Source organism: Neomonachus schauinslandi, chromosome 9 (assembly GCF_002201575.2).
Source record: "Neomonachus schauinslandi chromosome 9, ASM220157v2, whole genome shotgun sequence".
Classification (NCBI taxonomy): domain Eukaryota; kingdom Metazoa; phylum Chordata; class Mammalia; order Carnivora; family Phocidae; genus Neomonachus; species Neomonachus schauinslandi.
Genome location: NC_058411.1, coordinates 115,356,386 through 115,377,214, shown reverse-complemented (window position 1 = coordinate 115,377,214; position 20,829 = coordinate 115,356,386). Strand labels below are relative to the sequence as shown.

At 39.9% G+C, this 20,829-nt stretch overlaps 1 protein-coding gene across 1 annotated transcript in view; it reads left to right on the top strand.

Annotated features, from left to right (window-relative positions):
• Positions 1-488: 488 nt before the first annotated feature.
• NIPA2 (NIPA magnesium transporter 2) overlaps positions 489-20,829 on the top strand; it is a 32,956-nt gene continuing 12,615 nt past the window's right edge. The window contains 7 exon segments of the mRNA XM_021680623.2: positions 489-748; positions 1,473-1,605; positions 12,806-12,988; positions 12,990-13,038; positions 14,487-14,543; positions 19,321-19,411; positions 20,581-20,741. Coding sequence (XP_021536298.2) covers positions 12,899-12,988; positions 12,990-13,038; positions 14,487-14,543; positions 19,321-19,411; positions 20,581-20,741 — 448 coding nt within the window. The 5' untranslated portion in view covers positions 489-748; positions 1,473-1,605; positions 12,806-12,898.

The following is a 20,829-nucleotide window of genomic DNA, read 5'->3' as shown; positions in this document are numbered from 1 at the left end:
CTGCTCCAAGTGTCTGCAGACGCGCTTTCACCAAACTACTAACTCGCCCAAAGAACGCATCTTTTCAGGTTTCGGTTTAAAAAGGGCTCTACACTGAGCCCCGCCCCTCCGTGTTCCCGAACCACCCCCAGCCTCCAGGCCCAGCTCTAGCCCACCGCTTGCACTCTCGGAGCACTTGTTCCCTAGGGGAGCGCTAGCGACACGGCTTAAAATGCAGCTTCACACGCTAACCGCACGTGGGAATTAGCATTTTAAGAAAGCGGCACACGGTACTTTGATTTTGATCACCTGGTCGGCGAACCTATTTTGTAAAATATCGCCTCCAGTTCTCCCTTGTCCCGCCCTCCACCCTCCTGTTCTTGCTCTCGGCTCTCCAGGGCCAGTTAAAGAAACCGGAAATCCACAGGAACGCGCACCGGGAGCGGGCCTTCGCTGCGCTGCACCGCGCGTGCGCGCGCCGTCTCTTGCGTCACTCGGCCGCGCCCAGCTTTTCGGCGACGGCCCTTGGTCCCGGCTGCGGCGGGGGTCGCAGGTCGTCCGGGGCAGGTTCTCCTTGGCGCTCCCCCATGGAGGAGGCGGCGCTCACGGCTGCAGACCCGGATGCTCTCACCTCCTTCTGTACGGCGACGAAGGCGCTGGCCGCGCGAGCTCAAGAGGCGGCGGCCCGTGCGGCCTGTGTGGGCGTGTAAGCGGAGGTGACCAGGGCCAGATAGTGGAGGGGAAGCCGCATGGCCGGCCTCCAACTGGGGTGAGGTCGCCACTCTTTCTTTCTTTCTTTCAGGCAAGCGCGAAGGGGCTAATTGTGGGCTACTCTGCTGGTCTTGGGTTCTTGGGTTGGTAGGGGCCCTTCAGGGGACACGTGTGTTCAGAAATGGAAGGGCTTTTCCTCATATTCTGCATCGAGGAATCCCACCGTGAATTGGATTGGTATTAAATGCCGTAGAAGCCTGGCTTGTCTGTGTCGGGCGCGTGTTCATTAAGCTCATTCAAATAGTTTCGTTTTGTTGTGGTGAGTTTTAGAAGATTGTTTCAACTACCGCGGAGATACTGACAATTGAACAAGCCTTAGGAGTCGGCCGTAACGTTTTGAACATGACTGTTTCAATTTCCTAACTTTTATGAAGTCCCTTAATCCTGTCTTCCTCTCCCTACAACTGTACAAAACTCTCAATACGTTTAGTTTTGTATTTGTGTCTGTTCAGTTTCTTCACGAGGTTTTCCAGTTTAATACAGGACTATGTTTTAGTTCTGTTTCTAGAAGTTATATACCATGTGCCTAGTTAGTACTTTTTTATGAGAGAATAGAGGTCTTTGTTTTCATTGCAGTAAGCTGTCTGTTGAAGCAGTATGTTGTCCTTGGTTGAGTAGGTTTCACGTTGGTAAGTAAAACGAGTATGGAGGCTAGTAACCAAATTTTTGAAAGTAGTAACTATGCAGTCCTTTTGCCTACTTCTGTATTTTCTTCTTTCCAGGCTGGAGCTACTCTGCCAGGGTTTAAAACTTTAAATGAGAGTAAAGAGTATTTACAAGGAAATGAAAGTGAGTAAGTCATCTCTAACTGCTTCCAGACTTTTTTTCATAAGAGAGACCATATTAAACTTACATGTAAGTTAAAATTTTAATTTATAACTAATGTTGCTAAATTAGGGTTGGCGATTTAGGTTCTGTAGTATTTATAAGTACTGCTTTTAAAAATAATTAGCTAAATAAGAGATTGGAAAAAATTAAAGGAGAAGTAAAGATTAAGAAATTAAAGATTAAGAGCTCTAAAGTTTTCATTCAGTGTGGGCAGCCCATAAAGAAATAGAGTCCAATGGACACTTAGGTTCCTTTTCAGGCTGTGTAACTTTCTCTGTGGTCCTCTGCATGCGGTTTAACCCCTTGGAGGTTTGGTTTCTTTGGTTGTAAGGTGGGGAGAATGATACCTTCTTCCCATTGGGTGTATTAGAAATAATGTCTATCAGTTACCTGGAACAGTGCTTCACAGGTGTGCAGTAAGTGGTAGCTATTACTATTAGAAATAATAAAAAAGTTACATTTGTTTTTAGGATATTTCTTTTATGTAAAAATACCCTGCAGTGGTATCCTACCTACCCTTGTTCAGTGTCAGCCACAGTGGCCTTTCTTTTTCTAGAAAACTGCATACCAGTTCATACCTCTCTGCCTTTGCATTTTTTTCTCTGCTTTTTTCTTTTTCCTATCTCTTTCAAGCCTTTGCTCAGTGTTACCTTCTCCACTAGGCCTCTTAACCAACCTAGTTAAAATAGAAGTCCCCTAACCCAGCTCCCCAGTGCCCTTAACCATAGCATTTACCACCTTCCAATATAATGTTCTTATTTTTATTGTCTTGCCCTACCTCCAAACAAGGTAAACTCCATGAAGGCGGTGATTTGGTTTGTTTTATTCACTGCTGTATCCTCATTACTAGAGCATAGTATGTATTCATGTAGATGTTTGTTGGTTGAGTAAATGAGATAAGCACCTGTCCCCAGTGAAGGGGATATAAGTCGTATACATAAGTAACTGTAATACAGTCTAGAAAAGTGTCCAAAGAGAAGTGTAGGTTACAGGCCAGGGAATTCAGAAAGATTGATTACTCTGGCTTATGGAATTCAAGCAGGGCTTCATTTTGGAGGTGCCTTTTGAATTGGCTCCTTAAAGATGAAAGGGATAATGTAAACAAAGATATGGAGGAAAAGGAGTAAGTAAGAATGGCAGGAGTGTGTTGACTTCGGGTGGAACACAGGGTATGTGAAAGTATTGGGAAATAAGATTTAAAAGTTAGGTTTGGAGCAAATAGTGAAAGGTCTTAAGATTACAAATTTGAGCTTCTTTAAACAAGGGGTAGCAGGAGAATGAGATGGCACAAATGTGTTTTATAGAGCAATGTGACAGCATCATATATTGAAGCTGGATTAGGATTGGGAGAGACATGGAGGTGCAAGGCTGTATTTCACAAAGGTAGACTCCATCTGGCACTCTTGGCCCTTGTATCCAGTTTGGGTAATGAGGATGGAGAAGCCACGGTCAGAATACAAGGAGGAGCAGATTGGGGAAGAAGATGATGACCTACACTGAGAGCCTGGTTGGAGCTGCCACTTGCTTGTGTTCCACCTCTGAGACTAAATGGAGACTCCAATGGGAAAGGCAAAAGGCTGAGAATAAGGAGACCTGGATTCTAGCCCTGTGCTGCTACCTACCAGCTGCTGGAGAAGTTGCTTAACATCTTTGTGCCTGTTTTCTCATCATGGGGCCCTCACCACGTATCTTTCAAGTTTTTGTGAAAATGAAATGTCAAAAATGCTGTGACAAGTTTAAAGCTGTAAATGTACTTTTGTTGGTATATTCTTTAAAATTATGTAACTTTGGTAATTGTGTAGCCTACTGTTAATCATTTTGCAAAGCTAATCTTAATTTCAGTATATCTTATAGATGTTAGAATACTAGTCTAATTTTTCCTGTTCCTTAAATTATGTGTTCTCTGTGTTTTAGAAGAAAATGGGCCAATTTCAGAATTTTATTTTAAGATGTATTTACTTCATTTTCAACGTAACTTGTATTTAATGAAAGTTAACATAAATATTCATAAATATTAGTAAAATAAGCTGTGAGAATTAAAATTTAGAATAAGCTAGGGGCGCCTGGGTGGCTCAGTTGGTTAAGCGACTGCCTTCGGCTCAGGTCATGATCCTGGAGTCCCTGGATCGAGTCCCGCATCGGGCTCCCTGCTCGGCAGGGAGTCTGCTTCTCCCTCTGACCCTCCCCCCTCTCATGTGCTTGCTCTCTCTCATTCTCTCTCTCTCAAATAAATAAATAAATAAATCTTTTAAAAAAAATTAAAAAAAAATTTAGAATAAGCTAGAAATTCTAAGAGCCTTTAAAAGTGTGTTTAAAATTAAAATGGGTCATTTTCAGAATTTTTAGTTCACTCAGCTGTGGAATCCTTGAGGACAGGGACTTGTGATCATCTTTATAACTCTAAAGTTTGGCACATTAGAACTGCCCCGTATATGTTTATTGAACAGATGACCACATATAAGTAATAACAACAGCCTGGAGGGGAGGAGTGTGGGATGGGTCCTTCCACCTGTGTCCCCCTGAGAGGCAAGATGGGCAGGTTACCACCTGGAGCTTGTCCTTTAGGAAGATAGTTGAAGTGAAATTTAGCAAGTTTTCTTGTTTAGCTGGCCTTAAACCTGGCCCTACTTCATAGTTAATCCTTAAGAATAAAAGATAATCTGTTTCAGGCTCACCCTGCTGTGATTGACCTTGATAGTTACAGAGTGGGAGCAGATCTGAGAATAGTGAAACAAACTCATTCCTTTTAGGACATTCACACTGATGTCCTATTTTCAAACAAATGAGAAAATTAATTTACTTAGTTTAGTGGTGAAGACTACTTTATAACTTGAGGGTTTGCAAATTCTATGTTGTTTGTCTCCCTTCCCCCCATCTGCCCACCACCACACTGGTGTAGTTCCATGAGTGAACAAATAACCTTAATTATATAAAGGCTTATAAATCAGATTTGCTACTATAAATGAGTGCATTTTGTGGGAAAACCAGCACAAAGAACCAAAGTCATTGTCTTTAAGTACCTTAAAGAGTTTATCTTCAAAGATAGGACAGTAATTGAGTTTAATTTTATAAGGCTGACTAAAAATAAGTGCAAAGGAAAGAAATGCCTTTGGGCTATTGAAGAAGTCTTTGTAGCACAGCTTGGAGTGTGACCTGGTCTTGAGTGAAGAGCAGGCTTTAAGTATTGGGTAGGAGGACAGGAGGGCTGTGGTGTATCTGGGCAGTGATGACACTTGTCTGAAGGGAGCCATGGTCCTGTGTTGGGAAATGAAGGGAGCAGGAGGGTTGCAACTTTCCAAAACCATATGCATAATATTGACCAATCTGTCAAAAAAGGCTTTCTGTCTACTTTTACGTGTTCAAAATTTTCTATAATAAATAGATAAAAAGAAGAAAATAAATTTTAAATAGCATCATGAAATTCTACGTAAAATAAATATGGAGAAACTTCATATATAGGCATAATAAAGTTAAGAACAATGAACTTTCAGTGACTTTAGGATAAAATGAATAAGATTCTATTATAATGTATTGTTTTAATCACCTCTTCTTCACTTTGTTCATAGGGCTAGGATTCCCTCCCCTTGGCACGTGACGCTGGGTACACGAGAGTGATGGTGGTTTATTAATCACACTCAGCCCAGGCAGAAGGACACAGTACACTGCACAGGGCCACAGAGGGTGGGGGTGGGGGGCTGCAGAGTGAAGAAGGAGTTGCTGTGGAATGTAGGCTTTGAGTAACAAGTGGTTGAGGTGCGCCCCTTGATTCCTGCAGCAGAATGTGATTGGCTTGCTTTAATAATTCTGTAGTCTGGCAGGTCAGTGAAGCCTACTACTCAGGGATAAGCAGGAACTGTGCCAGGTCTCCATGATAAGAAGGATTATTTGAACTTTTTTTAAAGTAATCTCTACACCCAGAATGGGGCTTGAACTCACAACCCCAAGAGCAAGTCATAGGCTCTACTGACTGAGCTAGCCAGGGTACCCCAGGGAAGGTTATTTGGCTTTGGGACCTTATCCCAGGAGCAGAGTGGGGAGGGGAACTTATGGTTAGGCCATTGAAAGCCCTCCCCGTTTTATCAGATGTCAAAGCAGCACATAATATTGGGTCTTTATTTTTTTAAAGGGAGTGATTTATTTAAGTAGGTTCCACACCTAACGTGGGGCTTGAACTCACAACCCTAAGATCAAGAGGGGCATGCTCTGCTGACTGGGCCCGCCAGGAGCTTGGGTCTTAATTTTAGACCTTATACCACATGTACGTAATTTGCATTTAGTGAAAGTTACTATTAAGTGTTAATAAGTAAATATTACTAAATTAATAGTTACACATTTGGTATTTGAAAGTCAGGTTTATCTACAGTTCCAATCCCAGTATAATGATAGCCTCACAAACACAAATTTAGACTATACTTAACAGAAACCTGACTTGTTTCTGGATATCATTTTTGCAGCTAATAAAGTTATATTTTTTTGATAAGAGAATATTCAGACTAAACTTTAGCTTGTTTTCTTCAGACTTTCAAAAGGGGAGTTACAGACCAGGGAACTTTAAGTAGTCACTTCCTCAGTAAAATTTGCATGATAATTAAGAACATTGCTTGGTGGTGATAATGGTTAAAGGAGTTGATTTTACATTAAGGGGTGCTTTCAAGAATCTTAGGTGACCCATGGTCATTGGAATACAGAGTGGGCTGAAGTGTTTGGTAGCTGGGTTTCTTTACTCCCATTTTCCCAGACTTTGTTACTATTACTTTTGCATTTTCACTTGTATATAGTGCTATCACTTCCTAGCATACTTTAACAACTTCTTACAGTTTTCAAGTTTTATAGGCTGTAAAACAGCTGTTATATTTTAGGATGCTGATCTAAATGATGCAACTTTATTTTTAGGGCCAGTTATAATTATTCCATTCATCTGTATTAACCCAGAAAACATATATTAAAATAAATTTTTGAGACTGCCAAATAGCTAGGTGCACAGGATTAAAAAGGTGACTCATGTAGGAGCCTAGGGGCTGGCAGTCTAGTGAGGGAGACTGGGTCATAAACACTGTTAAACCAGTCATTTAGAGTGAACACTGTAAACACACTTGTTGTCATAATCTTTTTATAGTCTATAGAAGTAATTCTTGCTGCTAACCATTTTGTTCCCAAATTCTCTGCCTCCCCCTTTCCCTGCATGTTTATTTCTCTGTACATACTGATTGTCATAGTCCAGAATTATTCCAAAGGCAAGCTGAAGTTGAGGCTTGAGGTTACCAATGTTTGGCACATAAAGAGACCATAGTTTATTTTATTTTAAATGTAAAAATCAGTAGTAACTTTATAGATTGTTTAGCCTCTTTTGTTAGTGTATATGTTAAGGTTGTGATTCATCCAAGGTCGTGCACCCAGCTAGAGGCAGGACTGAGTCTCCAAATTCCCCACCTGGGACTTTCCTGAATGCATATTCTTGCCTTAGGATTGGCGTTAAGAAGATTGGAGTTACTTTTCCAAATACCTGTAAGAGAGAGCAATTATAGGAAAGTGTCAAGTAGACAGTTAATCTCATCCATATTGTATGTGACTGTTACAAAAACTCAGAGCACCTCCCTGACTTGAGTGTCTTACTTTCTTTCCATGTTTCAGTATTATCTTGTTCTAGATTGTGAGGTGACTTTGCTTTTGGGATTGTCAGTGGTTTCTTTTTTTCTTTCCTCCCTCCCCGCTCCCTTCCTGTAGGCTCCACACCAACACAGGGCCTGAACTCATGACCCTAAGATCAGACCCAAGTCAAGACCAGGAGTTGGCCACCCAATGGACTGAGCCACCCAGGTGCCCCTTGTTAGTGGGTTCTGTCCTGACATCCCTGCAGTTCTTGGGCACTGCAGCGTGTGTTTTAAAAACCTTAATATGGAAATGTCCAAACATACATAGTACATACAGTAGAAAGAATAATACAATCAACCCTTGGGTGTGCCTATCACCCATCTTTACCAGTGATCCCCATTTCTGCAAACAAGTTTTGGTTTTTCAAAAATCTGATGGGAATTTTACATTTTCCCATAATAAGCCTGTTCAGGTATGTAAATTAGCTATCCCAGTGGCATGTAGCAATAAGCATTTATGATTGTGTTCACAGGTCTTTAGGTCAGCAGGGATGACTGTGTTTTGCACTGCATGTGATGGAAGGGTGCCAAGGGGCAAGCAAAAATATAAAGGTCCTCTTTAGATGTAGACTCAGAACTGGCCTTTTGGCACTCCTGTCACACCTACCTCCTGTTGGCCAAAGTAAGCCACGGGCCATGCCCCAAATCAGTGGGGTGGCAAGGACTATTCTTATGAAGTGTTCCAGGAACCATAACGGACTCAACGGGCAAATCTAAACATTGGCCTCCTTGTCAATGTCATCTCAGTGTGAATACTTTTTCCATTATTACAGAACATTATCACCCATTATTTAACTGTCTTTTGTCTCCCCACTGAAGACTAAAATTTAGCTATCACTATTTTATCCATAGAGCTTAGCATAGTGTTTAGTGCACACAGCATTTGTTTGGTAAATACTGTTTGAGTAAATGGATAAAGTAATTGAGGGGCTAGGTGAATAGGAAGTTGCTTTTGCTAAAGGCCAGAATCTAATAACCTGAAGAATAGAAAAACTTGGCTAGTCAGCACGGGTTAATGTGTGAGGATCCTACTGAATTGCAGATTAGTTCTGGAACTCAGTAGTTAAATTGTACTGAAAATACCAGAAAGTTGGGCTGGCAGTTAGTTAAAACCAATCATAAACTTTGTTGCAGAGAAACCTCTGCTTTCTACACTTTGCAGTAGAGTTCATGAGTTGGCCATTTGAAAAAAAAAAAGTGCAGTCTTTGGTAAGCCTCTGCCTCCCCGTCTGGTCTTGTCGCTTGAGCTTTCTAGGTCAGTAGTCCTCTTGTTCTCTGAAAAGTCCACCGGTATCACGCTTGTACCTTGGCAAACATCTGTCTGTTAGAATCATCATCCTCTGCTAACAAAATGATATGAGAGCTCTCTTCTCTCTACACACCCCCAAATAGGCTAAATAAGAAATAAATTACCATCTGCTTATATCTACATAGATTTCTTTTTTTTAAATGAGTGAAACAAAATTTTTTATTTATTTTTATTATGTTAGCCACTGTATAGTACATCATTAGTTTTTTATATAGTGCGTATAACACCCAGTGCTCATCATGACCCATGCCCTTCTTAATACCTCTCACCCTGTTACCAGCCCCCACACGCCCTTCCCCTCTGAAACCCTCCGTTTGTTTCCCAGGGTCCATAGTCTCTCATGGTTTGTCTCCCTCTCTGATTTCTCCCCCTTCAGTTTTCCCTCCCTTCCCCTATGGTCCTCCATGCTATTCCTTATGTTCCACGTATGAGTGAAACCATATGATAATTATCTTTCTCTGCTTGACTTATTTCACTTAGCATAATCCTCTCCAGTTCCATCCATGTCGATGCAAATGGTGGGTATTCATCCTTTCTGATGGCTGAATAATACTCCATTGTATATATGTACCACATCTTCTTTATCTATTCATCTGTTGAAGGGCATCTTGGCTCCTTCCACAGTTTGGCTATTGTGGACATTGCTGCTATGAATATTGGGGTGCATGTGCCCCTTTTCCCTACATCTGTATCTTTGGAGTAAAAACCTAGTAGTGCAGTTGCTGGGTTGTAGGGTAGGTCTATTTTTAACATTTTGAGGAACCTCCATACTGTTTTCCAGAGTGGCTGTACCAACTTGCATTCCCACCAACAGTGTAAGAGGGTTCGTTCCCCTTTCTCTACATCCTTGCCAACATTTGTTGTTTCCTGCCTTGTTAATTTTTGCCATTCTAACTGGTGTAAGGTGCTATCTCAATGTGGTTTTGATTTGAATTTCCCGGATGGCTAATGATGTTGGGCATTTTTTCTTATGTCTGTTAGCCATTTGTATGTCTTCTTTGGAGAAGTGTCTGTTCATGTCTTCTGCTCATTTTTTGACTGGATTATTTGTTTTTTGAGTGTTGAGTTTGAGAAGTTCTTTTTTTTTTTAAATTTTTTTATTCTTATGTTAATCCCCATACATTACATCATTAGTTTTAGATGAAGTGTTCCATGATTCATTGTTTGTGCATAACACCCAGTGCTCCATGCAGAATGTGCCCTCCTCAATACCCACCACCAGGCTAACCCATCCTCCCACCCCCCTCCCCTCTAGAACCCTCAGTTTGTTTTTCACAGTCCATCATCTCTCATGGTTCGTCTACCCCTCCGATTTCCCCCGCTTCATTCGAGTTTGAGAAGTTCTTTATCGATTTTGGATATCAGCCCTTTATCTGTAATGTTGTTTGCAAATACCTTCTCCCATTCTGTGGGTTGCCTCTTAGTTTTGTTGACTGTTTCCTTTGCTGTGCAGAAGCTTTTTATCTTGATGAAGTCCCAAAAGTTCATGTTTGCTTTTGTTTCCCTTTGGAGACGTGTCTTGAAAGAAGTTACTGTGGCCGATGTCAAAGAGGATACTGCCTATGTTCTCCTCTAGGATTTTGATGGATACCTGTCTCACAATGAGGTCTTTCATCCATTTTGAGTTTATCTTTGTGTATGGTGTAAGAGAATGGTTCAGTTTCATTCTTCTGTATGTAGCTGTCCAGTTTTCCCAGCACCACTTATTGAAGAGACTGTCTTTTTTTCCATTGGATTTTTTTTCCTGATTTTTCAAAGATTAGTTGACCATAGAGTTGAGGGTCCATTTCTGGGCTCTCTATTCTGTTCCATTGGTCTGTGTGTCTGTTTTTGTAGCAATACCATGCTGTCTTGGTGATCACAACTTTGTAATATAGCTTGAAGTCAGGCAGCGTGATGCCCCCAGCTTTGTTTTTCTTCTTCAACATTCCCTTGGCGATTCGGGGTCTTTTCTGGTTCCATACAAATTTTAGGATTGTTTGTTCCAGCTTCTTGAAAAATGCCAATGGTATTTTAATAGGGATGGCATTGAAAGTGTAGATTGCTCTGGGTAGCATAGACATTTTAACAATGTTTATTCTTCCAATCTGTGGGCATGGAATGTTTTTCCATCTTTTTGTGTCTTCTTCAGTTTCTTTCATGAGTGTTCTGTAGTTCCTAGAGTATAGATCTTTTACCTTTTGGTTAGGTTTATTCCTAGGTATCTTACGGTTTTTGGTGCTGTTGTAAATGGAATCGATTCCTTAATTTCTCTTTCTACAGTTACATTGTTAGTGTATAAGAAAGCAGCTGATTTCTGTGCATTGATTTTGTATTCTGCCACATTACTGAATTGCTGTATAATTTCTACTAATTTGGGGGTGGAGTCTTTTGGGTTTTCCACATAAAGTATTATGTCATCTGGGAAGAGAGAGAGTTTGACTTCTTCTTTGCCAGTTTGGATGCCTTTTATTTCTTTTTGTTGTCTGGTTGCTGATGCTAGGACTTCTAGTGCTATATTGAACAATAGTGGTGAAAGTGGGCATCCCTGTCATGTCCCTGACCTTAAGGGAAAAGCCTTCAGCTTTTCCCCATTGAGAATGATAGTTGCTGTGGGCTTTTGATAGATGGTTTTTATGATATTGAGAAATGTTCCCTCTATCCCTACACTCTGAAGAGTTTTAATCAGGAAAGGATGTTGTATTTTGTCAAATGCTTTTTCTGCATCAATTGAGAGGATTGAATGGTTCTTTTATTAATGTGCTCTATCACATTGATTGATTTGCAAATGTTGAACCACCCTTGCATCCCAGGAATAAATCCCACTGGGTGTGGTGAATAATCCTTTTAATGTACTGTTGGATCCTATTGGCTAGGATCTTGTTGAGTATTTTGGCATCCATGTTCATCAGGGATATTGGTCTGTAATTCTTTTTTTTTTTTTAAAAGATTTTATTTATTTATTTGAGAGAGAGAGAGCATGAGGGTCAGAGGGAGAAGGGGGAGGGTCAGGGGGAGGGTCAGAGGGAGAAGCAGACTCTTCGCTGAGCAAGGAGCCCGATGCGGGACTCGATTCTGGGACTCCAGGATCATGACCTGAGCCGAAGGCAGTCGCTCAACCAACTGAGCCACCCAGGCGCCCTGTAATTCTCCTTTTTGATGGGGTCTTTGCCTGGCTTTGGGATCAGGGTAATGCTGGCTGATAGAAGGAGTTTGTCTACATAGATTTCTAAGAAGAAAGTGTATGCATGAGAAAACTCCGAGTTTCTCTGTATAGATTATTCAGAAAGGACACGTGAAATTGGTAAATGTATTAAACTAGATTTGTATATTTTCATGCCTGATTTTCATTCTGTAGAATTTTTTTTCTTAACAGCAAAGTTTTGTTGCTAGGGACTGTCATCTAAGACTCGGAACATTTAAAATATGAAGCTAGAGTTTACAAAACCAATTTAAATTTTAAATTTAGTATTGGCATATAAAAGTAGTTTTATTTTTATTCTTTCAGTTTTATTCAATTATTCTTGACATACGACTTTTTTTTAAAAGATTTTTTATTAGTTTATTAGAGAGTGAGACAGCATGAAAGGGGGGAGGGTCAGAGGGAGAAGCAGACACCCTGCTGAGCAGGGAGCCTGATGCAGAACTTGATCCCTGGACTCCGGGATCATGACCTGAGTGGAAGGCAGTCGCTTAACTAACTGAGCCACCCAGATGCCCTTGACATATAACATTGTATTAGCTTGAGGAAAGCAACATAATGATTACATATTTATATATTTTAAAATCATCACCACAATAATTTCAGTTAACATCACACATTACAAATTTATTTTCTTGTGATGAGAACTTTTAAGATTTCTCTAAGCCACTTTCAAATATATAATACAGTACTGTTAACTATAGTCATCATGCTGTACATTACATCCCCAAACTTATTTTTAACTATATCTTTTGGCTACCTTCACCCATTTCTGTCACCTTTCTACCCCGTCACCCATTTTTGTCACCCCTCTACCCCTGCCTCTGATAGCCACCAGTCTGTTTTCTGATTCTGTGAGTTTGGTTTTTAAGTATGGCTTTATATCATGATCCCATCTTTTCCCATAACTATAAGAAATATAATTTTACATCAGTGGTAAATTATAAATAGTAAATATATTATCAGTGGTAGTAATGAAAATATTCCTTTATAAGAAGAGAAGTAGAGTGAAATTTTGAATTGCATATGGACTATCATGATCATTCTGTTAAAAAATCTCATTTTGTTTTGTTTTGCATTGTTTAGATTTGAAGATTGCATAATCCTGCCTCCAGCACCAGTGGTTTCTCTGTTTTGTGATCAATGTGACTCACAAGAACTTCTTTAGTAACAAACGAAATGATCCAGGGGCGTGGAAAATATGACTTTTACATTGGCCTGGGATTGGCTATGAGCTCCAGCATTTTCATTGGCGGGAGTTTCATTTTGAAAAAAAAAAGGTCTTCTGCGACTTGCCAGGAAAGGCTCCATGAGAGCAGGTAGGCTGTGCCCTATGTGACTGTAAAATGACATATGTGTGTGCTTGTGTACTTGGGTTCTTTGATGGTAGACAACCATATCTTTATTCCTAGTTAGTATATTCGATACTTAGAATTATGCAAGCCTTGTAAATGTTTATAGAGAATCAAACATCAGTTTTGTAATGAGAAAAATTAAAAGTGAGACAATGTCAAAATAAGCTATTAACTCCTGCAATTATTATCAAAGTGGAAATAGGGACCAAGGCCCAATTAGCATCTAGCCTTATCTTTAAATTTTGATATGTCTGCAGTGAAGGAAATAGGGTTTATGAATAGAATCAGAATGTTACTGAAGGCTAGGATTTTTTGTCAAGAATAATAGTTTTACTTTTACCTTAAGACATTTTTCCTGATGATCTCAAATTGGCAGGAAGGAAAGAGAAGGCTTACTGTGGTTAAAGAGTATTCTGTTCAGTGATTTTCTGAAGGGTGGTATAGATTAATTCCCCAGAAACTGCTGACAAGTCACGAGACCCTGGGGGATACTCAATATGATTAAACCCCACTCTGACTTCATTTGGTGCATTCATGACAGCATTATTTTGCATTCTGGTCATGTTGCATCATTCAGCCTCTGCTTTAGTTCTAGACCTGGTTCTGACCTCATAGGAAGACCTGCTTTGGCAGTAAAACGATAAATCACTTTCTCCCGCTTCATGTGCCATCTTTATGGCCAGAGCTAGTAGCCTCTGTTAGAGGTTAGTGGGCAGAGGAGAAAGTATTAGCATATGCTGCTTGAACAAGTATATTCCTGATTCTTGTCTTAAGGCAGGTACTCTCATTGTCCATGATAGATATGCTTGTCAAAGGGTTAATTTGCATTGGCTTTTTCTTTTGGACGATGGCTTAAGTACCAATTAATTCCTGATTTTATTAATTTTGGGGGGAGGAAAGTCAAGTAGGAAGATGAGCATCTTGGCAGCTCGACTGATGAATGCTCAATCTTTTTATGTATGGTCAATATAAAACCCCTTTCTCCAAGGTTACTGCCTCATAACTGGGACTAACCCACACCTATATGGCTTATCCACATTCAGACTAATTTATTTGAAGTTGGGTTACTTCTTACTGGTTTTTTTCTTTACTATTATTGAAGCTGAGTTCACAAAACAAAAGAATGAAGTATAGACCAAATATAAGGATTGATTTAATTCCTTCAGTATAGTGTACTGAACAGTATAGTGCAAACCTAAAAATTTTAACATTATTATGATTCTCATCCCTTTTTCTAAGATAATCATAAAAAGATTATTTTAGAAATTCCCTTATACAGTCATGATGGAACCTTTATTTAAAGTAATAATCAACAAATGAGATATTTCAAAATCTATCATTGCTAATAGTTGTCATAAATTTATAAGAGTCTGATAATCTTCCAAAAAAGTGAAATATTTTTTCATTCACAGGTCAAGGTGGCCATGCATATCTTAAAGAATGGTTGTGGTGGGCTGGATTGCTATCAAGTATGTATATAGAATATTTCAAGGAAATACTGTCGTTGTATATTAAAGTATTTGCATATACTAATACAGCCTCATATTACTAGCACATTTTGTTATTTATTTAATTTTTTTTTTTTTTTTTTTGAGATTTATCTGTTCTAGAGAGAGAGAAAGTGAGGGAGAGAGAGGGGCAGAGAATCCTGAAGCAAACTCCCCACTGTGCACGGAGCCTGATGCTGGGCTCAATCCCAGCACCCCAAGATCACACAACCTGAGCCAAAGTCAAGAGTTTGCTTAACCGACTAAGCCACCAAGGTGCCCCTAGCACTTTTTAAAATTTTAAATAAATCCTTTTTTAATGAACAGTACTCAAAATATAAAATTTAAGCCAGTAAAAGTCATGTAGCAGTTTAATAGTTTATTTAATTTGAATGAGAAGACTTTCTTTTACCTGTCTGATTAAAATATGTCTGATATATGTGTTTTTTAAAATTCTTAGTTTAAGAAGGTAACTTTGAGGGGTGCCTAGGTGGCTCAGTCAGCTAAGCATCTGCCTTCGGCTCAGGTCATGATCCTGGGGTCCTGGGATCGAGCCCCACATCGGGCTCCCTGCTCAGTGGGGAGCCTGCTTCTCCCTCTGCCTCTCTCTCTCTCTCTCTGTCTCTCATAAATAAGTAAATAAAATCTTTAAAAAAAAAAAAAAGGTAACTTTGAAAGTAAAATATCCTGCTTTTAATTCCTCCCCCTTCATTGATTTTCATTCCAAATTGGAATTTTGGAATTTAGAATTTTGAGCCTGGGTGGCTCAGTTGGTTAAGCGTCTGCCTTTGGCTGGGGTTGTGATCCTGGGTTCCTGGGATCATGTGGACCCCACCCCCCTCACCTCCACCCCCATCGTAGGACTCCCTGCTCAGTGGGGAGCCTGCTTCTCCCTCTCCCTCTGCCAACTCCCCCTACTTGTGCCCTTTCTCAAATAAAATCTTTTTTTTTAAAGGAAAGGTATGCATTTGATAAGAGAGTCTATGCTTATTTTGATGATTACCTTTAAAAAGGTACGTAGAAAAATGATTCTTAAGACACCAAACCTTCAAAGTATTCAGGATTAAATTATGTAAATGTTCTCTATAAGCTTAAGAGTGGTTGAAATAACGAAGAGACTGACTTGACTATTCATTCAACAAATATTTATTGATCATTTCTGGTATGCCAAGTGTTATTCTGGGTGCTGGAGATAAAACTATTCAAACAGAAAAATCCTTACCCACATGAGACTTAACATTCTAGATGGAAGCAAATAATAAACTAGATAAATACATTAAAATGTGTATGTTAGTGATAAATACTAACATTTGCTAGGAATAAAGTAGGGAAAGGATGTAACATGAAGGATAGATAGGTTTACATATTAGATGGGAGGCTAAGACAGTTCCCTTATATTTTAGAAGAGGGGACCAGAGCAGATCTTACTATTTGATTAAAAGATGTAAAGTGAGGGCGCCTGGGTGGCTCAGTTGGTTAAGCGACTGCCTTCGGCTCAGGTCATGATCCTGGAGTCCCTGGATCGAGTCCCGCATCGGGCTCCCTGCTCGGCAGGGAGCCTGCTTCTCCCTCTGACCCTCCCCCCTCTCATGTGCTCTCTCATTCTCTCTCTCTCAAATAAATTAAAAAAAAAAAAATTGGGATCATCCTACATTAAAAAAAAAAAAAAAGATGTAAAGTGAGGGAGTTAGCCATATGGATATTTGGGGCAGGAACATTTTAAGCAGGAGGAAACAGTAAATGTGAAGACCATGAGGCAGACCATGCCTAGCCTGTTGAAATGTGACAGGCAACCTGCAAGATAGCCCACAAGGATTCTCATCCCCTGGTATTCACACCTTCTTATAATCCCTTCTCACATTGAATTAATGTTGGCCTGGTATGATCTTAGAATGTAAAAGAAGTGATGATGGGTCACCTGGGTGGCTCAGTCAGTCGGTTTAGCAGCTGCCTTCGGCTCCATTCCTGATCCCAGGGTCCTGGGATCGGGGCTCCCTTCTCAGCAGGGAGCCTGCTTCTTCCTCTCCCTGCTGCTCCCCCTGCTTGTGCTTGCTCCCCCCACCCCCGTGTCAAATAAATAAATAAAATCTTTAAAAAAAACAGTGATGAAGTGTGACTTTAAGGCCAAGTCACCAAAGACATTGTGGCTTTACCTTGATTGCTTGGATGCCTACTCTGAGGGAAACCAGCTGTGGTGGTGTTAGGACATGCCCGCAGGCTGAAGAAGGTTCCCAGGCCATAGCCAGTACCAACTTGTCAGTCATGTGACTAAGCCACCTTGGTTGTGTTCTTCAGTTCCAGTCCAACCTTCAGATGACTGCAGCCCCAACTTCTATCTTTGACTGTAGACCTCTTAAAAAACCCTGAGTGAGAAGAACTTAATCTCTTTTTTCTGTAGTCTTGACCAACAGAAACTATGAGAAACCATGAAGTCTTGACCAACAGAAAAAAGGCTTTTGTTTTAAGGTGCTAAATTTTGGAGTGCTTTATTTTAAATACTGCACTGGATTATTAAAGCCCGAAGGTTACGTTAAAGAGGAAAGAATAACAAGGGAGTGAATGTGGGCGAAGTGGCAGTAAGAATGTGGGGGAGTCTGCTTCAGGATTCTCTGCCCCCCCCCTCACTTTCTCTTTATTTATTTGACAGAGAGAGCGAGAGAGGGAACACAAGTAAGGAGAGTGGGAGAGGGAGAGGCAGGCTTCCTGCAGAGCAGGGAGCCCAATGCGGGGCTCAATATCAGGACCTTGGGATCATGACCTGAGCTGAAGGCAGATGCTTAATGACTGAGCCACCCAGGCACCCCAGATTAGCAAACTTTTAAATCTGACAGTATCAAGTGGGACAAAGGGAGCTCTCATACTCTGCTAAGTGAAATTTGGTATAACCATTTTGGAAAATACAGTAACCATAAGTGATCTTTCTATGAGATCACATCCCTCCCCTGCATAAGATTCCCCAGTGGCTTTTCAATTCAGATGAAATCTGTATCATGATTCACAAAGGTTGTGTAGCATGTGGCCCTGGCTACTTCTGACTCCAGGGCTGCTCTTCCCCTCGCTCATTCTGCTGGAACCATCCTTGTCTTCCTTGCTGTTCAGACATGCCAGACCTTGCATGTCTCGTCAAAGGCTTGTACTTGCTGTTCTCCCTGATTGGGATATTCTTCCCCCAGATAGCTACAAGTAAATACTTCACTTCATACCAGACTGCTCAAAAGTTTTCCATCGGAGTGCCCTTGCCTGGCACCATGAGCCTGCCTTCACCAGCACTCCATTTCTTTCTACACTGCATGGTTAAACACTTGACATGTGTATTTTGCCTATTTTCCCTCACTAAAATGTAAGTTTTTAGGAGAACAGTATTTTTTTTGTTTTTTTATTTTTTTAAAAGATTTTAATTAATTTGAGAGAGCATGAGAGAGAGAGTGAGGGGAGGGGCAGAGGGAGAGGGAGAAGCAGACTCCCGCTGAGCAGGGAACCTGGTTGCAGGACTCCATCCCAGGATACTGGGATCATGACCTGAGCACAAGGCAGACTCCTAACAGCTGAGCCACCCAGGTGCCCAGGAGAACAGTATTTTTGTTTTGCTTACTGCTGTATTTCCTGATCCTAGAATAGCATCTGGCACATTGTAGGTACCTAAGGATGTCTTTTGAATATAAGAGTTGGGTTTAAAAAGAAAAAACTAGTGAAAAAGACTTGGAAGAAGTGCTTTCATAGAGTTTTAGCTGCTTCTAATTGATTTGTGTTTGTTGTGATAGGATTTATTAAAATTTTTTCAAGAATTTTTATTTTTTTGACAGATAGCGAGAGCAGGAACACAAGCGTGGGGGGAGTGGGAGAGGGAGAAGCAGACTCCCCGCTGAGCAGGGAGTCTGCTTCTCCCTCTGACTGTCCCCCCTCTCGTGTGCTCTCTCTCTCTCATTCTCTCTCTCAAATAAATAAATAAAATCTTTAAAAAAAAAATACATAAGCATAAATTGGACCTCTTCAATTAAAATTACAGATTTGTATTATTTTTTTTTCTAAAAAAATTTACAGATTTGTATTATTTCTAATTGGCTTGGATTCTGTTCTAATGTTGGTAATTTACAGGAGAACCCTTATGAGTAGATGGGAGAAAATAAAGAAATTACTAAATACAATTGAAGTAGCATATAAAAAATATATGTATACATTTGACCCTTCAACAACATGGGACTTATGGGCACTGACCCCCTGTGCAGTTGAAAATCTGCATATAACTCTTGACTCCCCAAAAACTTTACTATTAGCATACTATTGACCAGAAGCCTTAACCAGTAACAAAGTTGATTAACACAAACTTTGTATGTTTTGTGTATTATATACTGTATTCCAAACAATAGAGAAAAGAAAATCATACAAAATACATTTACAGTGCTGTTAAAAATCCACACATGAGTGGATGCTTCAGGTTTAAACTCCTGTTAAGTTCAAGGGTCAAGGGGTGCCTGGGTGGCTTAGTCATTAAGCGTCTGCCTTTGGCTCAGGTCATGATCCTAGGGTCCTGGGATCGAGCCCCGTGTTGGGCTCCCTGCTCCGCGGGAAGCCTGCTTCTTCTCCCTTTCCCACTCCCCCTGCTTGTGTTCCCTCTCTCGCTGTTTCTCTCGCTGTCAAATAAATAAATAGAATATTTAAAAAATTAAGTTCAAGGGTCAACTGTACATGAAAATAAAATGTGGCATTCCCATTTTGAGTAATTTGTTCTGAGAGTTTTCTTTTGTTGTCTATCTCCAAGTGGGAGCAGGTGAGGTGGCCAACTTTGCTGCATATGCCTTTGCACCAGCCACCCTAGTGACTCCATTAGGAGCTCTCAGCGTCCTAGTAAGGTAAGGATGCTATGCTTCGTGTGTAGGAACAGTAGTTAGTAGATTAGTCCATAAAGCATTCGGTACCATCTAATTACACATGCTCAGCATAATTTACATTTAAACAATCTTGAGAACTTTTTTTTTTTTTTAAGCTGCTTAGTAATTTGCTTTTAAAGGGTTATCTTTTGTGCATAGGCGTGCTGTCAATTTGCAGGAGAAAATGCTTCTATGCTTTGTCTTGCTTGTATTCAGAGCCAGCAATAGTTCTACTTTTATTACAATTTTTTAAAATTTCAGGTTGGACTTGTCACAACACTTATCATTTGAGACATGTACACTTTGGTAGATGATGGTTGGTGATAAATCAGTTTCTATACCTACAGAAAATCAATGATTTGCGCAAGGTTATGTGCCTCTGAAGACTGGTCTGGGGTACTCCTTTGGAAGGAGCAGTCCAAGACTTGTCCTTTTTCTGTTATTTTAATGATTAGCCCAAACAGCTAAGCCCATATTGAAGTTTGGGTTTTGGTTACTGTTCTCAAAGTTCATTGATTGATAGGTTTTTTTTAATCTTTGTTTCCCCCCAAGATAGTGTGTGTGTGTTTAAATTGGTATTATATGTAAGTTACATAATTTTTCAAGATACTATATAATCGTAGTATATAAAGATATGTTGTGGTACATGTCTTTCACCCTTAATTTTCTGTATGCTATGTCATATTTATAGGTTTACATTATAAATTTTTTAGATTTGGTTAAAACTGGCTATAAAGTATTAAAACTTGATAATTTAATAGGCAAATTAAATAGAATTACATGAACACATAGGAAGGATGCATCAACTGGTACGGATAAATTAAAGTTGAGCAAATTTTAAGCATTGGTTTGGACATGGATTCTTAGGTTATAAATTTGTACCGCAGCTCCATTTACTGTAAACTTCATACTGATTTTCTACGGTAGAAATATGGTAACTATACTGGTGTATGAAGAAACCATTGTTTTGCTGGAAAGTTTAATTTTATGCTTGAGTGTGCCTTTTCTTTACCTTGTCTGAAAGCCAAAGTATCTTTACAAGTTCACAGTGTTTTAGTTTTTTAATAATTTAAATTCTTTGTTGTGTTGATATTTAAAAATGAGAAAAGTGGTTGATTATTTTAATGTTCTCCACCCCTTCCCCATTTTAGTGCCATTCTTTCTTCATACTTCCTAAATGAAAGACTTAATCTTCATGGGAAAATTGGATGTTTGCTAAGTATTCTAGGATCTACAGTTATGGTCATTCATGCTCCAAAAGAAGAGGAAATTGAGACTTTAAATGAAATGTCCCACAAGCTGGGAGATCCAGGTAAGAAACAAGAAAAGCTTTATCAGTCTTACTATTTCACTTTTTAATTTAGTTTTTATTTTAACCAAAATTTTATGTGTATGTAAAG